Below are 19,277 nucleotides of genomic sequence, written 5' to 3'. Positions count from 1 at the left end.
AGGCCTGGGGAGTGGCTTCTCTTCTTTCTGGGCACCGACAGTGAGGAGGCGAAGGCTGAGGAGCACAGCGTGTATTTACTGGACAACAATTCGTTTGTCCTCAGTGCAAAACCTCCGGCTGGGAGGGACGTTGCAAATACTCTCACGAAGGGGCCAGCGGGCTGCTCACTCCTCCTAAAGGACGAAGGTTTTCGGCAGCGCATTTAGCAGGGCTGCTTCCCACGGGACAAAGCGAGCCTTTCTTGGATCCAGGATTACGTTTCCATTCCGTTTCCTTTGTTCTAAATCGAGGCCTTGGAGAGCTTTCTCTGAACCCCGTCTCTCCCTGCCTCATTGTGACAGCCTCCCCAGCCCCCCGTTGGGCATTTCCACAGCAGCGTCCCCGGCACCAGACGGTGAGCTGCCCTCCCAGGGAGGAGGCGCCTGTGGGTGGCAACGAGTTGCCAGGGAGAGCCTGCGGGCCAGGAGAAGCCACAGCGACCCGGAGAGGGGGACACAGCAGGAGGGACCCCAGGCAGGGCTCCTCTGGCCTAGGGTTCGAGTGACGCTGGACCTTGACTCTGTGCGGAGGCCCCCTTCGGGGGGTGGCTGGAGTCTTCCTGAGGGCAGTTTCTCAGGCAGGAAAATGGGCTCACCGACTCCCCGGCCACCAGCATTGGGCTTCTAGTCGATCCTGCCATGATGGCAGCTCCCAGATGGGCTGGAGAGCCTCCAGGAAGGAGGCCTAAGCTGAAGGCCGCCAGAATGTGTCATGCGGGCCCTGTCCCAGCTCAGTGCAAGGCCGATGGTCCAGATCCCTTTTCTCTTTTGGCTTTCTGAAACCCCTCCGGAGAGCTCGGGCCAGTCGGAGCACGCACAAGAAGGGGAGGAGAGCACGCCACTTCGGTTCACAGACATTTATTAAGCGCCTTCTATGTACAGGCCCCGCGGCCGGCCGGCCCCCCAGGAGGCGGCTCAGCTCTTCCAGTTCCAGGGGATGCAGAGGTCGCCATCCTGCATGACCGAGTAGAAGTGGGACACGCACAGGTGCATCCCCTGCAGCGACGGCAGTGACTGCTGCAGGAGCCGTTTGCAGCACTCGATCATCTGCACGCTGGACACGCTAGGCTCCTTGTACAGCCGCTGCAGGGAGAACTTCTGCACCGAAGCCGCCATCAAGTCTTCTTCCATTGTCTTTAACCTGAGACAGGAATGAGAAAGTGGACGTCAGGGATGGGAGGCCAGGCGGGGGACACAGGACTGCTCTGGGGGCCCACGCTTGGGTTGAGCCTAGGTTTGGGATGCTGGATGGAGCCCCAGGCTTGGGGCCTCCACATGGGCCTCCTCTGGACAACAGGGCTCAGGGAGGGCCAGAGAAGACACGGCCAGGTTCCAGGGGCAGAGCCATCAGGTTCCTTTGAACCTTTCCGGTCCTTTAAAGGACGGGACCTTTTCTAATCTTTTTTTTTTTTTTTTTTTAACCTTAATTTGTGTCTTAGAATCGGCTCCAAGGCAGAAGAGTAGTCAGGGCTAGGCCATGGGGATGAAGTGACTTGCCCAGAGTCACTCCGCTAGGAAGTGCCTGAGGCCATACTGGAACCCAGGACCTCCCATCTCGCGGCCCCTTCCATCTCAATCTGGAAAAGGAGCCAAGGCCCAGGCACAAGGTGGTACTCACTCCTCCTTTTTTTTCATGTTTTCTCTGGCCTGGGCTGCTTTGGTGAAAATAAACCACTGGAGGGAGGCGGGATCGCACAGGATGGGGATGTTGAAGTGGCCGAGCTCGTGCAGACTGGGGGTGTACCTGTTGCTGGAATGAGAGGGAAACAACATGGCTGCGGTGTGGCGGATGGAAGGGGGAGCCTCGGGTGAGAAAGCTCAGAGGTGTCTTCCAGAAGGGCGGGCAAGGGCAGGGCAGCGGCAGGACAAGCAGCCGTCAGCCTCCGGCCTCCTGAAGGGGTCCCTGGGGACCAGCCCGCTCCCCACCCAGCCCGCGTAGCCCCAGGACACCCGACGGCCTCACCTGTCCAGGATCATGTGCAGGCCGCGGAGGCTGCGCGGGTGGAAGGGGATCCTGCTCTTGAGGAGGCGGCTGTAGAAGCAGTCCAGGACCGAGTAGTACTCCTCGATGGTCATCGCAGGCTGCAGTTCCTCCAAGTAGACCACCTGGAGGCCTCCCAGAAGGTGGCTGATCTGCTCCTCCAAAAGCACCAGCCTTCTCTGGAGGTCGAAGTAACTGGGCAGGCGCTCAAAGAGCTGCGGCCAGAGAGGAGAGGCGGGCGCTTACTCGGAGCCACGAGGGCCTCGGCTCTCCCCAAGGACGAGGGGACGAGGACTGGGGGGAGGGCAGAAAGTGAACGGAGAGCCCCATCTGAGACACGGGCCATCCCGGGAGCTGAGAGCAAACCTCTCATGCCCCTGAGGACGGAGGAAGGTTCCCCAAACAGCGTGCTGAGCTCAGAACAACTGACAATGGGGAGAAAGAAGGTCCGAGGGAAGGAGAGCCCCGGCCGCAGCCGTCCTCTTTCCAACATCGACTTCCATAAGGGATGCTGAGAAAAGTGTGACTGCAACGGTCCTGGCCTGGCCCGGCCTGGCCCCAAAAAGGAACCCATAACTAGTGTTAGGGATTATCTAGTCCTAAAACATCTCTGGAAAACAAGTCTTCTGTCCCTTTCTATTTAGGCCACTCGTGTACGCTCATGTTCTGCTTCTCCTAAGGATGCTCCGTGGAGGAGTCCAGAAAAGCCCCCTGAAGAGACCAAGACCTGCCCTGGGTAGTCCCTCTATTTACTGTGCCCAAATATCCTTCTATAGAAAAATATGCAATATCAAATTAGTGTTTTTAGCATGGAATTGTCTACATATTTCCCACCACAAAATGGTGGGAAGGCAGAGCCTGGTGTGGTGGGAGGCAAAAAGATCCTTATCATGATCCAGAAAGCACAGAGAAAATCTAAGACTAGAAACCTGCATCTTATGTTATCTTCCCTGATCTTCTGGCATTCGATTTTTTTTTTTAAACTCTTACTTTCTGTCTTGAAATTCCTACAAAGTATTGGGGTAGAAGAGCAGTAAACAATTGGGGTTAAGGGACTTGCCCAAGGGCACACAGCTAGGAAGTGTCTGAGGCCAGATATGAACCCAGGATTGCCTGCCTTTGGGCCTGGCTCAAATCCACCTAGCTGCCCCACATTTTATTTTTTAAAATGTACTCATGGTAGAAAACAGAGAATAGAATGGAACAACCCACCTCTGGCTATAGGTGGGGAAAACGGACAAAATAATTCTGAGTAAATGGCAAGGGATGGGTTATCTTGGCCACCCAGGGTTCTTATGAGTGCAGGTGATCAAGTGATCATGTAAAATATCACTAAATAATGCTTATCTGAACAAATGGGGTAATTGAGGGAGAAAAAGTAAGAAAAAAAATTAAGTTCAACAAAAGGACAAAAATCTAATGGGGAAATGTATTTTGTCATTCATTACTTGGAAAAAAAATGGCAAAATGATGAAAAATCACTTTCTGATAAAGAGAGCTGAAGAAGACAATCTGAGAAAAACAGGTTGAAGGCTTTTAGGCTGTGTTTATAAAATGTAAAATTTTTAAATGAAAAGTGGGAAAAATAAACTGAGTTATTTTCCCCAAATATCCTACCTACTTGTTGCCAAAAACCTGGATATTTTGATAAAGTAAACTTTGGATAATGGTGCTGCAAAGATAGAACCTGGTGGCTAAAATCTAATCATCTTACACTTATGAAGATATTTAGATAAAAATTATATAGATGCTTTTGAAGACACTGAAATAGTCTTGCTTTCAAGATTTTTCTTACTTTTGTCCAGTGGTGATGAACATCCATGGTTCCCAGCATGACATGGCCCAAGGCACTCATGCCCGAGCGGTCTGTGAAGATGACGGTACAACCTGAAAATAAAGAGAAATCCTTTATGACACAAAGAGCAGTGGGCGCCTGCTCTGGTACTTAAGCTCGCTTCCTCATTTACAGTGAACTGCCGCGCCACTTGGGTCTCCTCTTATTCCCATTCCGAGACACGAGGGCTATCTCCCAAGGGCTGGCGAAGGCGGCGTAGACAGCAGAAATGCTTTAGGATGGCGCCCTGCGCCCCCCTCCGAGAAGACGCACCTTTAATGTTCTGCAGGACCTCCAGGTTCTGCTGAGCTAAGCGGCCTAAGCTATGGAGCTGGCTGCAGCGGTGCGCGACTCCCCAGCTCCTCTGCCACCTGCGCAGAGAATAGAGAGAAGGTCAGCGGCACGCTGGGGGACACCAGGCGCGCGGGGCGAGGGCCCGTCAGCGTCGCCCGGAGTGGTCCTCCAGAGCCGAATGAGCATCGACACCAGCACCAGGGAGAGCCTTGGAAAAAGGGAGGAAAGAAGAAACTGCAGCATCTGCTCTGTTTTCCTGAACTGAGAATGTAGCTGGGTTGAAGAGTCTACAAACTTAAAGCTGAGTAAGCAAACTGAACTGCAAAGCTTATGACAGAAGTTTATAAAGTGGGAAACAGGAGAAAAGTACCAACAACACAGCCCGCTTTGTCAAGATGGGGAGGCGGCTGGGGTGGCAGAGAGAGTGCCAGCCTCAGAGCTGGGAACGCCTGCCTGGGTTGTTAAGGGCAGCCGCAAAGCACGTACCAATCTGTACTGGTAGACTTTTCTCACTGGAAATTTCCAGGCCCTCTTCTCTGCCAAGATTATAAAAGCATTATTTCCCTTTTTCTTAATAAAATCCTTTCATCTCTCTAAAAAGTCACCAGCCATTGCATCATGCCACCTTTTAAAAATATTTCTTTGGAGAATTGAGTTTTTAATGTAGAAAATCATTTCTATGTACATCATATGCTGCTTTAGTCCAAAGAAAGGCCAACCTTTTCTCGAAATCAGGGATGTGTAACACTTGTTTGTGGTCAAACGTTAACTGTGATTTTCCTTTTTGCCAGGTATTTCTTTCAGAGATATGATTTGTGATCTTAAAGGTATATGGCTGTGGTGGTGAACCTATGGCACGTGTGCCACAGACGGCAGGCAAAACCCTCTCTGTCGGCACGCCTGCCTGCCTGCCATCACCGCAGCAGAGTCTGTTACTAGAAAGCCAGAGGGAGGTGGGGCCCGGCAGCTCCCCTTCCCCCTCCACGTGCACTTGAGGACATCACCCGCCCCTCTGCCCAGCAGCCAATGGGAGTGCTTCCTCCCTCCCCTGTCTGGGGTAGGTGAGGGGGGGCACTTGGTCTCTAGGGCGGGGGGGGCATGGCACACGGTCTCTTGGGGGGGGGCAGAACATTGACCCTTTATCTCTAAAAGGTTCACCATCATTGGCATATGGTCTTATATTTCATAATTTTCTATACTGAAACCAATATGATGATTTGACTTTTAAAAATTTTTAAATAAAAAAATTTCAAAATTTAGAGGAAAAATTAAATCTGATGTTCCTATATTTTTGATATTACTTGAATGCCCACTGACAATGTTCTTGATCTGCTGAGCTTAGATTTTAATGCTTTATCTGTGAACATTTTTGTTGTTTAATTGTATCTGATTCTTTGTGACTCCGTATGGGCTTTTCTTGGCAAAGATACTGGAGTGTTTTGCCACTTTCTCCAGCTCATTTTTTCCCTATTTTTTAAAAATCAAAGATATTTTATTTTCTAACTACATGTAATAATAATTTTCAATATATGTTTTCTAAAATTATAAGATCCAAGTCATCTCCTTCCCTCCCTTCCCTCTCCCCACTTGGAGATGGCAGCAATTTGAGCTGGGCCTTACATGTATTATCATGCAGAACATACTTCTATCGTGGTCACTTGCAGGAGCACATTCATACAAAACTGAGACCCCCAACTAAAATGGAAAACACACTATATTTTGATCTACATCCATCCAATTCCAACAGTTCTTGCTCTGGAGGTGGGTGGCATTCCCTGTTGTAAGTCCCTCATGTTAAAATGAAACTCTGGGAGCAGAGAGTCTCACTGTTGATTGACAGGTGAAGACCATTGGACATCAGAAAGTTCCCAGAGGCCATGAGGACAGGGGAGAAAGCGGTTGGCCAGGGGGGGTATAAATACCCTGGAAGCCCTGGCTTTAGGTTCATTTCCCTTGGATCTGAGATCTGTAGACCCTGGTCTATTGGGATTTGTGACTTGCTTGACTCAACCTTGCAAGAACTCCTGTCTTGTATCTCATTAACAATGCCAACCTGTATCTAGACCGTGAATTTTCTTATTCTACTGTCCCCTAGATTTAGGAATTCAAACCATCTTTAGATATCTAGGTATCCCACGGTCCAGGAGGGATCCGGGAAGTGGGCAGGAGAAGAAGAGGGCGGAAAAAAAGGGTGGTTCCTGAAGGCTGTAAAGGCATAACATCTAGCAAGAAGAAGAAGCTGAAAGACATCAAACAACAGCTTGCTTGCTCTGGTTTGGCTGTGGCCAGGCTGAGCCAGAGGAGCTAATAACAAGCCAGATTCACTTACCTGCCTATAGCTCTGAGGGATTACTATTATCAAAATTAGTTTAGTGTTTCCCTATTCCTCTTCCCATTTCCTAACATTCCTTCTTTGCTAAATATAGATAAAGCTATTCAAGTGCCTTCCTGGAGTGGTTGTTTCATAACTTCTCTGGGAAGGGAGCAATGCAGTCAGATAACCGTTACCAAGGCTAATAGAGCCCAATATCCATCATCAATCAACCCCAGGTGGGACCTGATGGGATACCATCTACTGACCTGAAGGATCCTGCCTGGGCACTGTTATAAAGGAGGGAGGTGGTAGAACATCTAGCTAGGTGGCAAGACTCAGGTGGTCTTACTCTAGCCACATATCTGAACTACCACTGCTATCACCCAATTAACAGTTTTTTTTAATCATATAGTCCAATAATTTAAAAATTGTTTCTCCTGGATCTATTTTCCAGGTCAGTTGTTTTTCCAATGAAATATTTTATATTTTCTTCTACTTTTTCATTTTAAAAATTTTGTTTTATTGTTTCTTGATGTCTTGTGGAATTATTAGCTTCTATCTGCCCAATTCTAATTTTTAAAGAATGAATTTCTTCCAAGACCTTGTGAAAGAGGATTTAACTCCCTTTGTTCTTTTTAACTTGATCAATCAGGGACTTGGATTCTCTCACCCACCCCTCCTTCCCCTCTCCCCCCCTCCTGTTTTAATTTAATTAATCAGGAATCTGGAGGTCTTTTTACCATTGAGATGTGTAGAGATAGACCAGCTCACATTGAAAGGAAGTAGAAACCAGAGAGAAAGGAAGTGACATGGGAAAAGGGCTTATAAAAGGCAAGACTGGAGAGCTGAACATTCATTCCGTGATGGTGATTCTGTGTTGGAGATTCTGCATTGGTGGCTCTTACTGAGAGAGGAGTTCAGCTTCAGTGACTTGCTTGGGTTGAGGAGACCCTGGCTGGAGACACTGGCTTTTCAGCTTTTTTCCTGTCTTTGGTGGGATGCTCTCTTTAGTGAGACTCTCTTTGGAGGCTCAGTCTTGGTGGAATCACTCTCTTTTGGTTGGTGAAACTCTTGGCTGGAGACACTCATGGGTTGGTGAGATTTGCCTTTGGATTCATACTTGCGGTCTGGAAGAACTCGGATTCAGACTTAGGGTATTTAGCTAGGCAAAATTTTCTACCTCCTTCCTATATTTCCCCTCTCTTTACTATCGCTACTTTGCTGAAATAAAGCTACTAAAGCTAATAACATACTCATAGTTTAATTTTTAATTATTCTAACAGTGACCACAATTTTTAAAACTCTTACAACTTGGACACCCTTTTTAATTCTTACAATTTGACAAAATCTTTTTAACTATTCTATTTTTCTGGAACTCTTTATTCACTGATTTTATTTTTGCCTCTTTTTCCAGTAGGTCAATGCTGTTTTTTAAGAAAGCTTTTTCTTCATTAGATTTTTGTTCCTCTTTTTTCAGTTGACCAATTTTGCTTTTTAAGCTGTTTTCTTTTTGCATTACTTTAATTTCTTTTCCCATTTTCCTTTGACTTGTCTTATTTGACTTTTGAATTTCTTTTTCAACTAGCATTTGAAACTAATTTCCATTTTTCTTTGAAGTTTTGCATGTGGTTGCTTGGATCTCACCATCCCCTAATGACTCTGTGGTTCACTCTTTTGTCTTCATAGAAATTTTCTAGGATTAGATGTTTCTTTTGCTATTTGCTCACTTTCCCAGTTGTTGTTTTTTTTTTTTTTTGGCCTATGGACTGGGAATTTTGAAAGCTGTTGCTTCTGTCTTTCTGGGGCTGGTTTGTAGGGCTCTGTACTGGGAGATATTTTGCCCTGGGGCTAGATCTTCACCACAGTGCAGGCTTGAAAAGGCCAAGTACTATGGACTTCCGGGTCTTACTGAGGAGTGGTACCAGGGCTTGGGACTTCAAGGGGGGGAGGAGTCTAAGGTGCTCTGTTTTTGGTGTAGCTAGGGTCCTGGGATCCCAAACTTGGCCTACGCCAGGCTCAGAACCTGGCACAGTAGCTGGGGGGAGAGGAGGTGGTCGGCCAGCGCTTCTCTGTATGTAGTTTTGCTTCCAGTTCCCCCTTATCCTGTGAAAATCAACTTTCTGCCTACCTTTCAAATTGTGTTCAGTGGGAGAGCTCCCTCACTTCATCTTGCTGTTGGTTCTTGATTCCTGTCATTTTGAGGCACTTTTTTGAAGGATAGTCAGAGTGGTTTGGGCTTTTGCTTGGCTCTGTCCTCCCTCTCTTCTGTTTGTCCAGACCTCTGATGTCTTTAGTATAGGAAACAGCTGCCAAGGAAGAAAAACTCCCTCTAACCACACTAGTCTTAAAGAGTTGCTAGGGTCACTAAGAGCCGTGACTATCAGGAGGTGAACCTGATCCCAAGACTTTTAGATTCATAGAAGAGTCAAACTCTCTACTAGTTTACTCCCTAGAAAAGTTAGACTATCTGACAAATAGTCACTCTTATAGACAAATAGACAAATGGTCTGGGGGAGTAAAACCTACCTACAGAGCACTGTGGTGCACAGAACACTGGGCTTGGAGTCAGGAAGCCCCAAATTCAAATCAGATCTCAGGGAGGGGTATACTTCATTCTACTGTGCTTCACAGATATGGCATTTTTTACAAATTGAAGGTTTGTGGCAACCCTGAGTTGAGCAAGTTTGTTTGCGTCATTTTTCCTACAGCATATGCTCCCATTGTGTTTCTGTGTCACATGTGGCAATTCTCACAGTATTTCAAAGCTATTCATTATTATTATATATGCTGTAGTGGTCTGTGATTGGTGATCTTTGATGTTACTACTGTAACGCTTTTGGGCTGCCATGAATTGTGTCACTACAAGATGGAGACCATAACTGATAAATTCTGTGTACATTCTGACTGTTCCACTAATCAGTTGCTCCCTACTTCTCTCTCCTGGATCTCCACCATTCCCTGAGGCACAATAGTATTAAAATTAGGCCAATTACAGTGGCCTTTAGGTACTCAAGTGAGAGGAAGAGTCAATAGATGAGGCAAATGTCACTGTTTCTTCTAAAGAAATGCTGAATCCACCTTAGCCTTCAGCAACCATCACCCTAATCAGTCAGCAGTTATCAGCATCAAGGCAAGACCTTCCCCCAGCACTGAAGGCTCAGATGATGGTTAGTCTCACAGTCCCTAGATGGCTTTAGGACCCCTGGTTCTGCATCCATAAAAGAAGTCTAACAAGATTGTTTTTAAGGATCATTCCTCCAACTCTAAAACTTTGATCCTACAGGGAGCTCTGAAGAGTACTCGGAAGACCTTTAAGTGCTATTTAAATGTTTAGCTATTATTAGTGAAATAATATTGAAGACAAATAGAAGTTTTAAGATGAAGAGAAGAAAGCTGGACCAGGAGGCAGCACATGCTCAGTTTGACTTCTATATCATTACCTGATGTCTGAGAGCAGGAGCTGATGAGACAGTTCTTCTTTCAAACGGTCCAATTCCCCTCTAAGCGGCAAACTATCGGTCAGCTTCTTAATGGCACTTTTTTCATTATTACCTAACCAGGATCTAGAAAGAGACAGAGATATAACCATTGGAACCATCCTTTTCCCCCCAAAAGAATATAAAGCTGAAACACCTATTGTTAAAAGACAAATGTGACTGGAGAGTTAAAGCTTTCTCAAAATCAACTCAGACCTTGTTAAACATATTTGCATTTCTATAGACTGCCAGACTTTTATGAGTCTCTATTAGTGATGATGAACCCATTAGAGATCATGTGCTGTGTGCCATGTACAGCCGGCTCATGTAGGGGTGGGGAGTGGGGAAGCTGCCCCCTGATGCCACAGGGACCTGCCACTGCATCCAGCTGTGCCAGGGGTGAGCAAGAGGCTGCTGCTGGGCTCTGCTTGGCCAGAGAAGACTAGTAGGGTTGGGAAGGTGGTGGCTTTTTATTACAATGCGGGATGCATATCCTTGTTGAGTCCAATTCAAATACAGCCCCACTGCTTTGTCTAGAGATACAACCTCAGCCCTTTTAGGCTGTTTTCTGCCGGGCTGGGAGTGGGGATGCCTAGTGGGCTGTGACCCACATTGAGGTGGGAGCAGGGAGCAGAGGAAGAGCAGTTAGCCTTTGTGGGGCTGCTAGGGGTGGCAGAGGAGACCCCACTCCCCATGCCCCTGTGGGGAGGAGGGGGAGGAGTAAGCGCAGACAGGTGGGGAAGTACAGCGGAGAGGAGGAGGGGAGCAGCTTTGCCGGGGACAGCGGCTTCCCAGAGAGAGGTCTCTGTGTGCCATCTTTGGCACATGTGCAATAGGTTTGCCATCATAGGTCTATAGTATCATTCTATTTTTCTAGATATTCTTTCCTCCTGTCTATGAAGTGGTTTGCCCCTCAAATACTCCCATGAATTTGCTTCCTCTCTGAAGCGAGTACTGGCCATTAATGTGCATCATCACAGTTTTATTGTTCAGAGTAAAATAATCATTTCTTTGAAAGAATTGCTGTCACTGCTTAAGAAAAGTGGTAGAGGGGTCAGTGGCTAAGTGGCTTGAGAACCAGGCCCAGAGACAGAAGGTTCTGGATTCAAATCTGGCCTCAGACATTTCCTAGCTGGGTGACCTTGAGTAAGTCACTTAACCCCCATTGTCTAGCCCTTACAGCTCTTCTGCCTTAGAACCAATACTCAGCATCAATTCTTTTTTTTAAACCCCTAGGCATGGAGGTTAAGTGACTTGCCCAGGGTCATACAGCTAGGAAGTGTCTGAGGCCACATTTGAACCCAGGACCTCCCATCTCTAGGTCTGGCTCTCAATCCACTGAGCCACCCAGCTGCCCCCTCAGCATCAATTCTAAGACAGAAGGTAAGGGTTTAAAGGGAAAAAAAAAGAAAACTGGGGGGGAGAAAACCACCCTAGTTAAGAAAATGTGTATCTTAAAATCTGTAGATGCTATGATCCCAATGGTCCCCCTGATTTGGGAGAAGTGAGCTTTCACATGTATTTCCAATTGTTGCATTGTTCTTAGTCGTGCTCTCCTTAAGTCATCCTGAATGGACAGGTATTGCATTGTGTACTTCTTTGAAATTTCAACATAGTATGGGGAACAAAATACATAAAATCAATAGTTTGGAAATATCTAAAGCTTGAAGGATAAACCAAGAAGGCTGAATCATGCAGACAAACATCTAAAGTAATGCCTTTCCCAATTTGTCTTGAGATGTCACAAATGTACAGCAAAGGTCACACAGTCACATATAGATGGTAGAGCTCTTTTTCAACTCTGCCATCATTCTTTACCCTGAGCCCCTCAAAAGGCCCATTATGCTGCTTTGTTTATCCTCAGGATGCCAGGCAGCCCCTTATGACCATCACAGTCCATGATTCCTATATTATAATAGCCCCAGGATTCCCAATCCCTACCCCAAATTGCTTAGATAAAAGGAAAAAAAGCTTCAGAAGTCTTCACTTGAAATTTTTTAGCTATGCTGATCTCCAACTGTTAGAGACCATCAAACTTTGGCTGAATAGCTTTCAATTTAATCTTTGATCAATTTTCCAATCAAAAAAACTGAAACAAAATTGGAAACTAGCCAAGGGCCATCTCCACCCAGGAATAAGAAGTTGATGTCAAAAGATCTCAGGAATCACCAAGCCACCATTTAGCTTTGTGCAAATTACACTACTCACCCAGTAAGTAAAACCACAAAAAGCTCCCAATAAGTTATCAAACAATCTTTCTGTTTTGGGGGGAGGAAGGAGAAGGAAGGTGAACTCTGGGAGACAAATATTGCATTAAATCTTTAAACAAAAACAACCAAAAAATACCCAATTAAAACAAATAACTAATTTTTTTAAATGTACAAATGTTCCTATCATTCAGCATATAAAATATTTAAATTCATGGGGCAGCTAGGTGGCTTGGTGGATTGAGGGTCAGGCCTAGAGACAAGAGGTCCTGGGTTCAAATTTGGCCTCAGACACATTCTGTGTGACTCTGGACAAGTCACTTAACCTCAGTTGTCTAGCTCTTATGGCTCTTTGGCCTTGGAACTGATACTTAGTACCAATTCTAAGACAAAAGGTAAGGGTTTAAAAAATAAAAATAAAATGTCTGAATTCTTACCTAGGTTTTGGTAAGCACAGGCCCTGACAAAATCCTTGTCCTCAATTTCCATGGAGACAAACCTTAACTTCCTGCCCTGGATACAAGGAGAATGACATCTCATGTTTAACATTGGGCTTTCTGATTCCATGGGGAAATCATCCCTGTGTATCTATTATACCCTTATATATGGAAATGTGTGTGTATGCCCTTTTATTAAAAGGCATTTTTTCTTGTGTTTAATTTTCACAACTATGGGCACAAATGTCGACATGTTCTTTACTACCCCCACTAGTGGGGTTGTTTTAGTGGACAGAACGAAAGCAGATACTCGAGAGGGTGGGGAGAATCTAAAGAAATGCCTTTAAAAAAAGCAGTTTTTTGAAAAGGAAAAATGAAATCTAATAATTTCAGAGTGATTTAAAACTTATCTATTGTGCTTTAAAAGGGAGCATTAATTTACATAGTCATCTTGGGAAGTCAAAGTACAAGAAAAAGTGATGTTTAAGTGATGTTTAGTATCAGTGTGACAGCAGGCATCCCCCACCTCTCAAAGGGCTACTATAGTGTCTAGGGCTAGGAGTGAGGGGATTCTTCACTGAGAGGGGTTTGCTTTGTGTCCTTCTCTGATAACCTGAGAAGGACCCCTGGAATCGGCTGATCACCTCCAGGAGAACTTGGAGGCCAATTCCTCAAACTGGAAAGGGACTTCACAGCAGCTTCCCAAGGAGTCTCTCCATGAAGGAAGGAGTTAAACCCCGGGAAGTACCTAAAGTCCACCAGTCTTCTTTCTCAAATACCGCACTTATCTCCCCTGGATACTTTTCACACTGAGCCTTTGGAATGTTTCCCCCTTTCAGATTTGTGCAATAAATATCAATAATGTGTAATCTGGGGCACTCAGAGGTTAAGTTGGGGACTTGCCCAAGGTCACATAGCCAGTATGAACCCAGGTCTTCCTGACTCCATGGCCAGCCCTCTATCTAATGTACCATTAGATACTGTTTTAGAAATAAAACAGGCTGTTTTAGAAATAAAACACTACTAGGTAACATAGATCTATGTCTTCACAGAGGATTTCGGGCTAGATATGGAGAATAGCTCAAGATGAGAATGAATGGAGCTGCAACCTTCAGCTGTTCAGATCACCCACAATGATGAGAGCCAAGAGGACCAAATGGGAGCAAGAAAACCTGGGCTGAGGCCTGACCATTTCTGTGATGTGTTTGTCACATCATGATGAATCACCTCCCATTTTATCTGTAAAATCTTCATTTTGTGACCTAAGACTTGAAGCAGCAAAAGACATTCACATCTGTGAACAGCACCTGAATCTTGGAACTAGCAAGACTGTGGGTGACACGGACAGTTCTGGTGAGGCAATGGGGGTGAGTAGGTCACAGAACCCACCTTGGGGAAAGGCTCAGGGGCCATGAACTCCAGGGTTATGTGAAAGGGAATTCTTTATTCTCTTTGTCTATTTGAGTTAATCAATCAAGGAAACCCCCTACTTAACACTTTGTTAGCCATCAAGTAAGAGAATTCACAAGTCACTTACTTGGAGAGCTCCATCCTTTTAACTCAATCAGTCAGAAACTTGTGAATCATTTGATAAGAGTTTACACCCTCAGAGGAAGAGAGGTGGATTCCACAGACACCACCCACCCTGGGCAGTGCTAGGCAATTTGGAAGCTGTGATTGGCTCCTGTGAAGAGGGGAAGGGGCAGGAAGTGATGTGGAAAAAGGACTATAAAAAATCCGGAACGTCCTGTCCTTGAGTCTTTTCCTTTGGATTTCTCTGAAGGACTGTTGCTTGGGATTTCTCCTTTGGACTTCTCAGGAATTCTGGCTTGGAGAGATTCCTGCTTTGGTGGCTCTTCGAGGAGACCCTCTCTGCTCACTGGTGCTTCGGTGGGACACTCCCTTCAGTTTGAGTTCTATGGAGAGATTCTTTTCCTTGGATCCTGCATTGGCTTGCTGGTGACTGACTCAGACTTCCATGTGGAGATTGGAACTTTGTCAGGGAGCAGAGATGAATTTCATTGATCAGCACTTAGGATAGGTTAGACAACTCCTTACCTCTTTTCCTCCTACATTTCATACTTCAACTCTTTTTTCCCCTCATTATAAATAAAAGCTGCTAACAGTTTTTTCTGATTTAGGGATAATATTTTGAATTCAGTGACCACAACATTGAATTTATAACTCTTATTTAGTCAGAACCCCAATTTAACCCTTACAGTTAGATTAGTTCGGATAGACGTTCTGAAGGCAGGGCACTGAGCAGGTCAGGGTCCCAAGCAAACAAATAATCAAACACTCATTTTAAGGGCCACAGGCCCAGTCAATGACAAACATAATCAGAGTTAGAGAGCTGCAGCCAAGTGGGCAAGTACCTCCACCCTGGCCAATTTGGCAGAACCCTTGTTGATTTATGGGAGGGGAGTCACTGACATCTGATGTCCAGGAAGATGTCGGACTCTCCCTAACCCCAGGGAATCTGCTTCCCCAACAAGCAAAGATTCTCAGATGAAAAGATCTCTCAGCCAGCAGTTGTGCCCTGCTTTGGGAATCTTGCTGAGAGAACATTAGCCTATTTATACGTTGCTGGAGAACTCTGCCTGGCTGCCTTCAATAAAAGTGCCATATTGACTTATTTCTGGAGGGGAGGGCTGTGTTTCAGGGGCAGCGTCTCTGCTTATAATCTTGAGGGTGGGTATCCCAGCCTTTTGAGTAGAGCCTCAACAAAGATAGCAACAGGTCCCTAAACAGTAGCCTCAGGGCTTTTCCTATTAGGGGCTTTGCTTTACCTACTTGCCATCTCTAACCTGCCATGCACCTTCTCTTTGGCCTTCACCTCTGACTAGGGGCTTGAGGTCTGGCCCTGGATCCTGGGCTTCTGACTGGTGAGCATTCATTACATCTGGCCCAGACCTACCATGTTTCCCCAAGGGGAAGGAAAGAGAGTGAGTGTTTATATAGCAGCTACTGTGTACTAGACCCTGTGCTAAGTGCTTTACAAATACTGAATCTTCATGCCATTAATGTCACCATTCAGGTCTGATCACCAGTCTTGGTTCATCTCAAGCTGTACTGCTCCAAAAGCAGTGCCACACTTGTGAATTTAGCCTTCATTCCCTGCCTTCTTTTCATCCTCTGTAAGTATTTTTGAATATCTAAAGAGGGTGCACAGTCACATTGGTTTCTTTCATCCCCATCCAAATGCTGTACCCTGGATAAATGACAAACTCCTAACCCTGGCCCTGAAGGCCCTTCTCAATATGGCTTCTGCTGGTCCATCTCTGTTTCATTCCCATTATCTTCCTCTCCATACTCTTCATTCCAGGCACCCTGCTCTACTCACTGCTCCAGGCCTAAAAGTTCTATTTTTCATCTTCAGGCTTTCACGTGAATGATCTCTCCTTGTCTCTGCTTCTCACAACTTTTCCCTTGCTTCAAGGCTCAGTTTAAGTGGGAGCTATGTGAATCTTCTCCTCATATATCCCAGGGTTGGGTTCTCTTCTTCCTCAAACTGTCCCATGCTTTATCCTTTGATGTTTAATCTCCTCGAGGGCTGGCTGAAGTCCCTCCTCATAATGATGTCATGTCTTGCTGCCATGTCTGTTCTCTGTTTCTCTCAGGTCCTCACGGACTTCCTTTGCCTGTGGTGTGTGATCGGGACAACATAGCTTCCATTTTCCTAGCCATGGATATTGATCTGGCTGTTTTCCATCATGTTTCCTACTGTGGGTTCTGGGATTTCTTCCCAAGTGTATCTCCTTAATATACGATGCTACTTCAGCACCTCTTGTCTGTTTTGTTCCCTTTACAAACTGAATGAAGGAAAAGTAATGTGTTCAGACCTTACTATTTGCAAAACACTGTGCTGAGAGCTGGGAATATGAATACCAAAAAAATTAGGAGAGTCCTTGCTCAAGAAGTTCAAATGGGGAAAAACAGGTAGGCTCTGGCTGCCAATCAGATGGAAAGGCCCAGGCTGCAGTGGCAAAGCAGATGGGAATGTTACGTCCCCTGACAACATTATAGCCATTTCCAACACTGATCCACTGATATTATCCTGTGCTTTGATCCTATCAAGAACCTTATCTTCTGAATTTTCAGGGTCCCTGGCTGAAGAAGCAGTGCTCAGGTTGCAATTCCAAGGATAATGGTGGAGGGAGTTGAGCCGGTAGATGGCTATTCCTAATCCTCTGTGACTCCAGGTCTTGAGCAAGCTCTTTTGGTGGTTTGACTCCCCTGGCACATGTCATCTCCTGTCTCTCCCTTCGGTTGTTTTGCTCCTTTTCTGGGCTGGCTCACCAACCATGAGGGTCAAAAAGGAACTGAGCTGTATTCGGTCTGTGCCTTCAGAGTCATATTCTGGTTAAGTGACCAAGTCTGCCAAGTCTCAGTGATACTCATGGAGTAAGGTGCATTAGGCTCTCTACTTCACTCTTTCTTATCCTTACTTGGCAAATTCAAACAGACATCTGAGGCCAGCTCTCTTCTCAGATACCATCTCCTGGGAATTAGCTGTCTCTCTCCGGTTACTCTTCTTCCTATGTTATAGCTAATAAGTTGGACAGAGACAAGTAAGTATTCCTGCTGTTCTTTTGGGGGGGGGGTCAGCCAATTCCAACCTCCTTAATACTCAAGGATCAAACAGAAACTCTGGGCATTTTAAGCCCTCCACAAGCCAGCTCCTTCCTCCTCCTCCCCTCCCATCTCTGTCAGTCTGCCCCCTGTGCCTGCAATTATTTCCTTCTCATCTCCATTCCTTAGCAACCCTATTATCCTTCAAAGCTTATCAGATGACCTTGAAGCCACCTTTTTCGTGAGGCATCTCCTGAACCTCCTTCCCCCACCTCCCAAATTCCTGCCTATTTACCCCTTCGCTCCACTGAGACACACACAACCACTATGTCCTTTCCCCTTGATGACAAGGGCTGCCAGGCACAGTGCTGATGCCCAGCAAAGGCTGCTAATTATCTGACAGTTCCACCTAAAGCTACAGAATGAAATGCCTAACCTTCTTAATAATCAAAGTGTCAAAAAAATCAAAGAGATTTGAACAATCAGCAAACGAGCCTACACTTCTGCTGACCCTTCAGGCACCCAGCCAGACACAGACTTCTTTCATGGATGGCTATTTTCTTCCCAGCTTGGGCTCAGACCTGCAATAGCATCTGTTGCAGACAACTCTCCTGGAGGAAACTCCCTTTTACCAACGTGAACCCTGAAGATCCTCAGGCATGCAGGGATTAGGTGCCTTGCCCAGGGTGATGGAGTAGAGGGGGCACATCACTAACCTGTCCAAATGACCTGTGTTGAACCTATGTTGACCACTATCAATTCTTAGCTCTTGTTTAAAACTGGAAGGAAATTGTAGAAACCAGAAGGCGGACAAGCTAATGGATGCAAAGCCCTTCTAGATCAGATTTCTAGGGTGTCCCCAATATCCTGGAGTGGCTCAAGCCCTTTTGACCACACCAGGATCTTTGGCACCCCTTGAGTTTCTTGCTCTAAACAGAAAATGTTTCAGTCACTGAGAAAGTAACCAACACGCTATCAGGGAGAAGGTTTGTGGATGTTCTGGGCCAGTCACTTCAGTGGTTGTTCCTGTCTATATACCTCAACCTTGGGAAGATCGTCAGCCCCAGAGAACTGTCAGCTTACCCCAAAGGGGCCCCAGCAGCTCATCAGACTAGCGTTTGCTTGGTTAGCCATTCCACATACAAATTCAACTGTGAGGAAATGAATCTTAGGGGAAAAACTATCTTCCAAAGGACAAATTACAGGTCCTGGGCATAGTCAGTGAAAGTCCTCTGAGGGTGAATGGGCTAGAACGGATTCAGCAGTTCTCATCTGTCTCTTCCTCACTTGACTGATTCTTAGCCCTAGTGCTCAGGGTCATGAGTTCTCTCCTGCTGGTCCCACCCCCAGGCAAACTGGCGGATCTCTGAAGTTCTTCCACAGCCTTCTTGAGGCTCTCACTGGAGGTCAGTTTTCATCAGAAATCCCGTTCTAGTTTCCAGACTGTGATGATGAGCTTTTGAGCTCATTCTCTTGGATCCCTGAGGGGTGTGCACTGGTTTCATGGGAGCAGCTCTTGGCCTGCCTGTCCCTTGGCCCTTCCCCAGCTCTGGCCTGGCCCTGAGCCGTGCCTTCCTTCACCCTTCTTCTGTTGACTGCCCATTATCTCCTGGTGCATTGTTATATTCATATTCCATGACCCACATTTTCCTGAACATCTACAGCATAAGGTGGGTGCAATTACAGACCATGTGATGAGAAGGGCCAGGGTTTTTCATGGCAGTGATGCCTGCAGATTCACACAGTTACAAATCTAATCCAAGAGAAGAATGGCAGGCATCATGGGAAATACAAGACTTGGAATTAGGAACATCTGGGTATCAATCCAGCCTCTGAGACTTCCTGATGTTGTGACATTGTGATGTTGGGCAAGTCACTTAACCTCTGCCTGCCTCTGTTTCCTCAACTATAAGATGGGGACAATTATAACACCTACCTTCTAGTACTGTTATGAGAATCAAATGAGAGGATATCTTTAAAGGGCTTAGTACAGGGCCTGGCATATAGTACATGCTTAATAATGCTCATGTCTCCTCCTTCCCCTCCCCATAATAGTTTCACCCCCTTCTTGGATCAGTCTTACTGCTGGTCAGCTGGGACCTGGGAGAAGCAGATCTACAAAT

General features: G+C 46.0%; 1 protein-coding gene across 3 annotated transcripts in view; it reads right to left on the bottom strand.

Moving 5' to 3' along the window:
- Positions 1–881: 881 nt before the first annotated feature.
- The window catches only part of TCAIM (T cell activation inhibitor, mitochondrial), a 36,334-nt gene continuing 17,938 nt past the window's right edge, over positions 882–19,277 (bottom strand). For 2 of the 3 annotated variants that reach the window (XM_044679744.1, XM_044679743.1), the window contains exons 6-11: positions 9,903–10,025; positions 4,128–4,225; positions 3,816–3,907; positions 2,003–2,235; positions 1,658–1,789; positions 882–1,180 (exon numbers count right to left, since the gene is read on the bottom strand). In XM_044679744.1, coding sequence (XP_044535679.1) covers positions 955–1,180; positions 1,658–1,789; positions 2,003–2,235; positions 3,816–3,907; positions 4,128–4,225; positions 9,903–10,025 — 904 coding nt within the window. In that variant the 3' untranslated portion in view covers positions 882–954. The remainder of the gene's footprint in view (positions 1,181–1,657; positions 1,790–2,002; positions 2,236–3,815; positions 3,908–4,127; positions 4,226–9,902; positions 10,026–19,277) is intronic. The other variant, XM_044679745.1, reaches the window with a different exon arrangement.

Source organism: Gracilinanus agilis, chromosome 5, assembly GCF_016433145.1.
Source record: "Gracilinanus agilis isolate LMUSP501 chromosome 5, AgileGrace, whole genome shotgun sequence".
NCBI lineage: Eukaryota > Metazoa > Chordata > Mammalia > Didelphimorphia > Didelphidae > Gracilinanus > Gracilinanus agilis.
The sequence above is the reverse complement of the archived record's forward strand: the minus strand, read 5'-3'. Positions and strand labels throughout refer to the sequence as shown.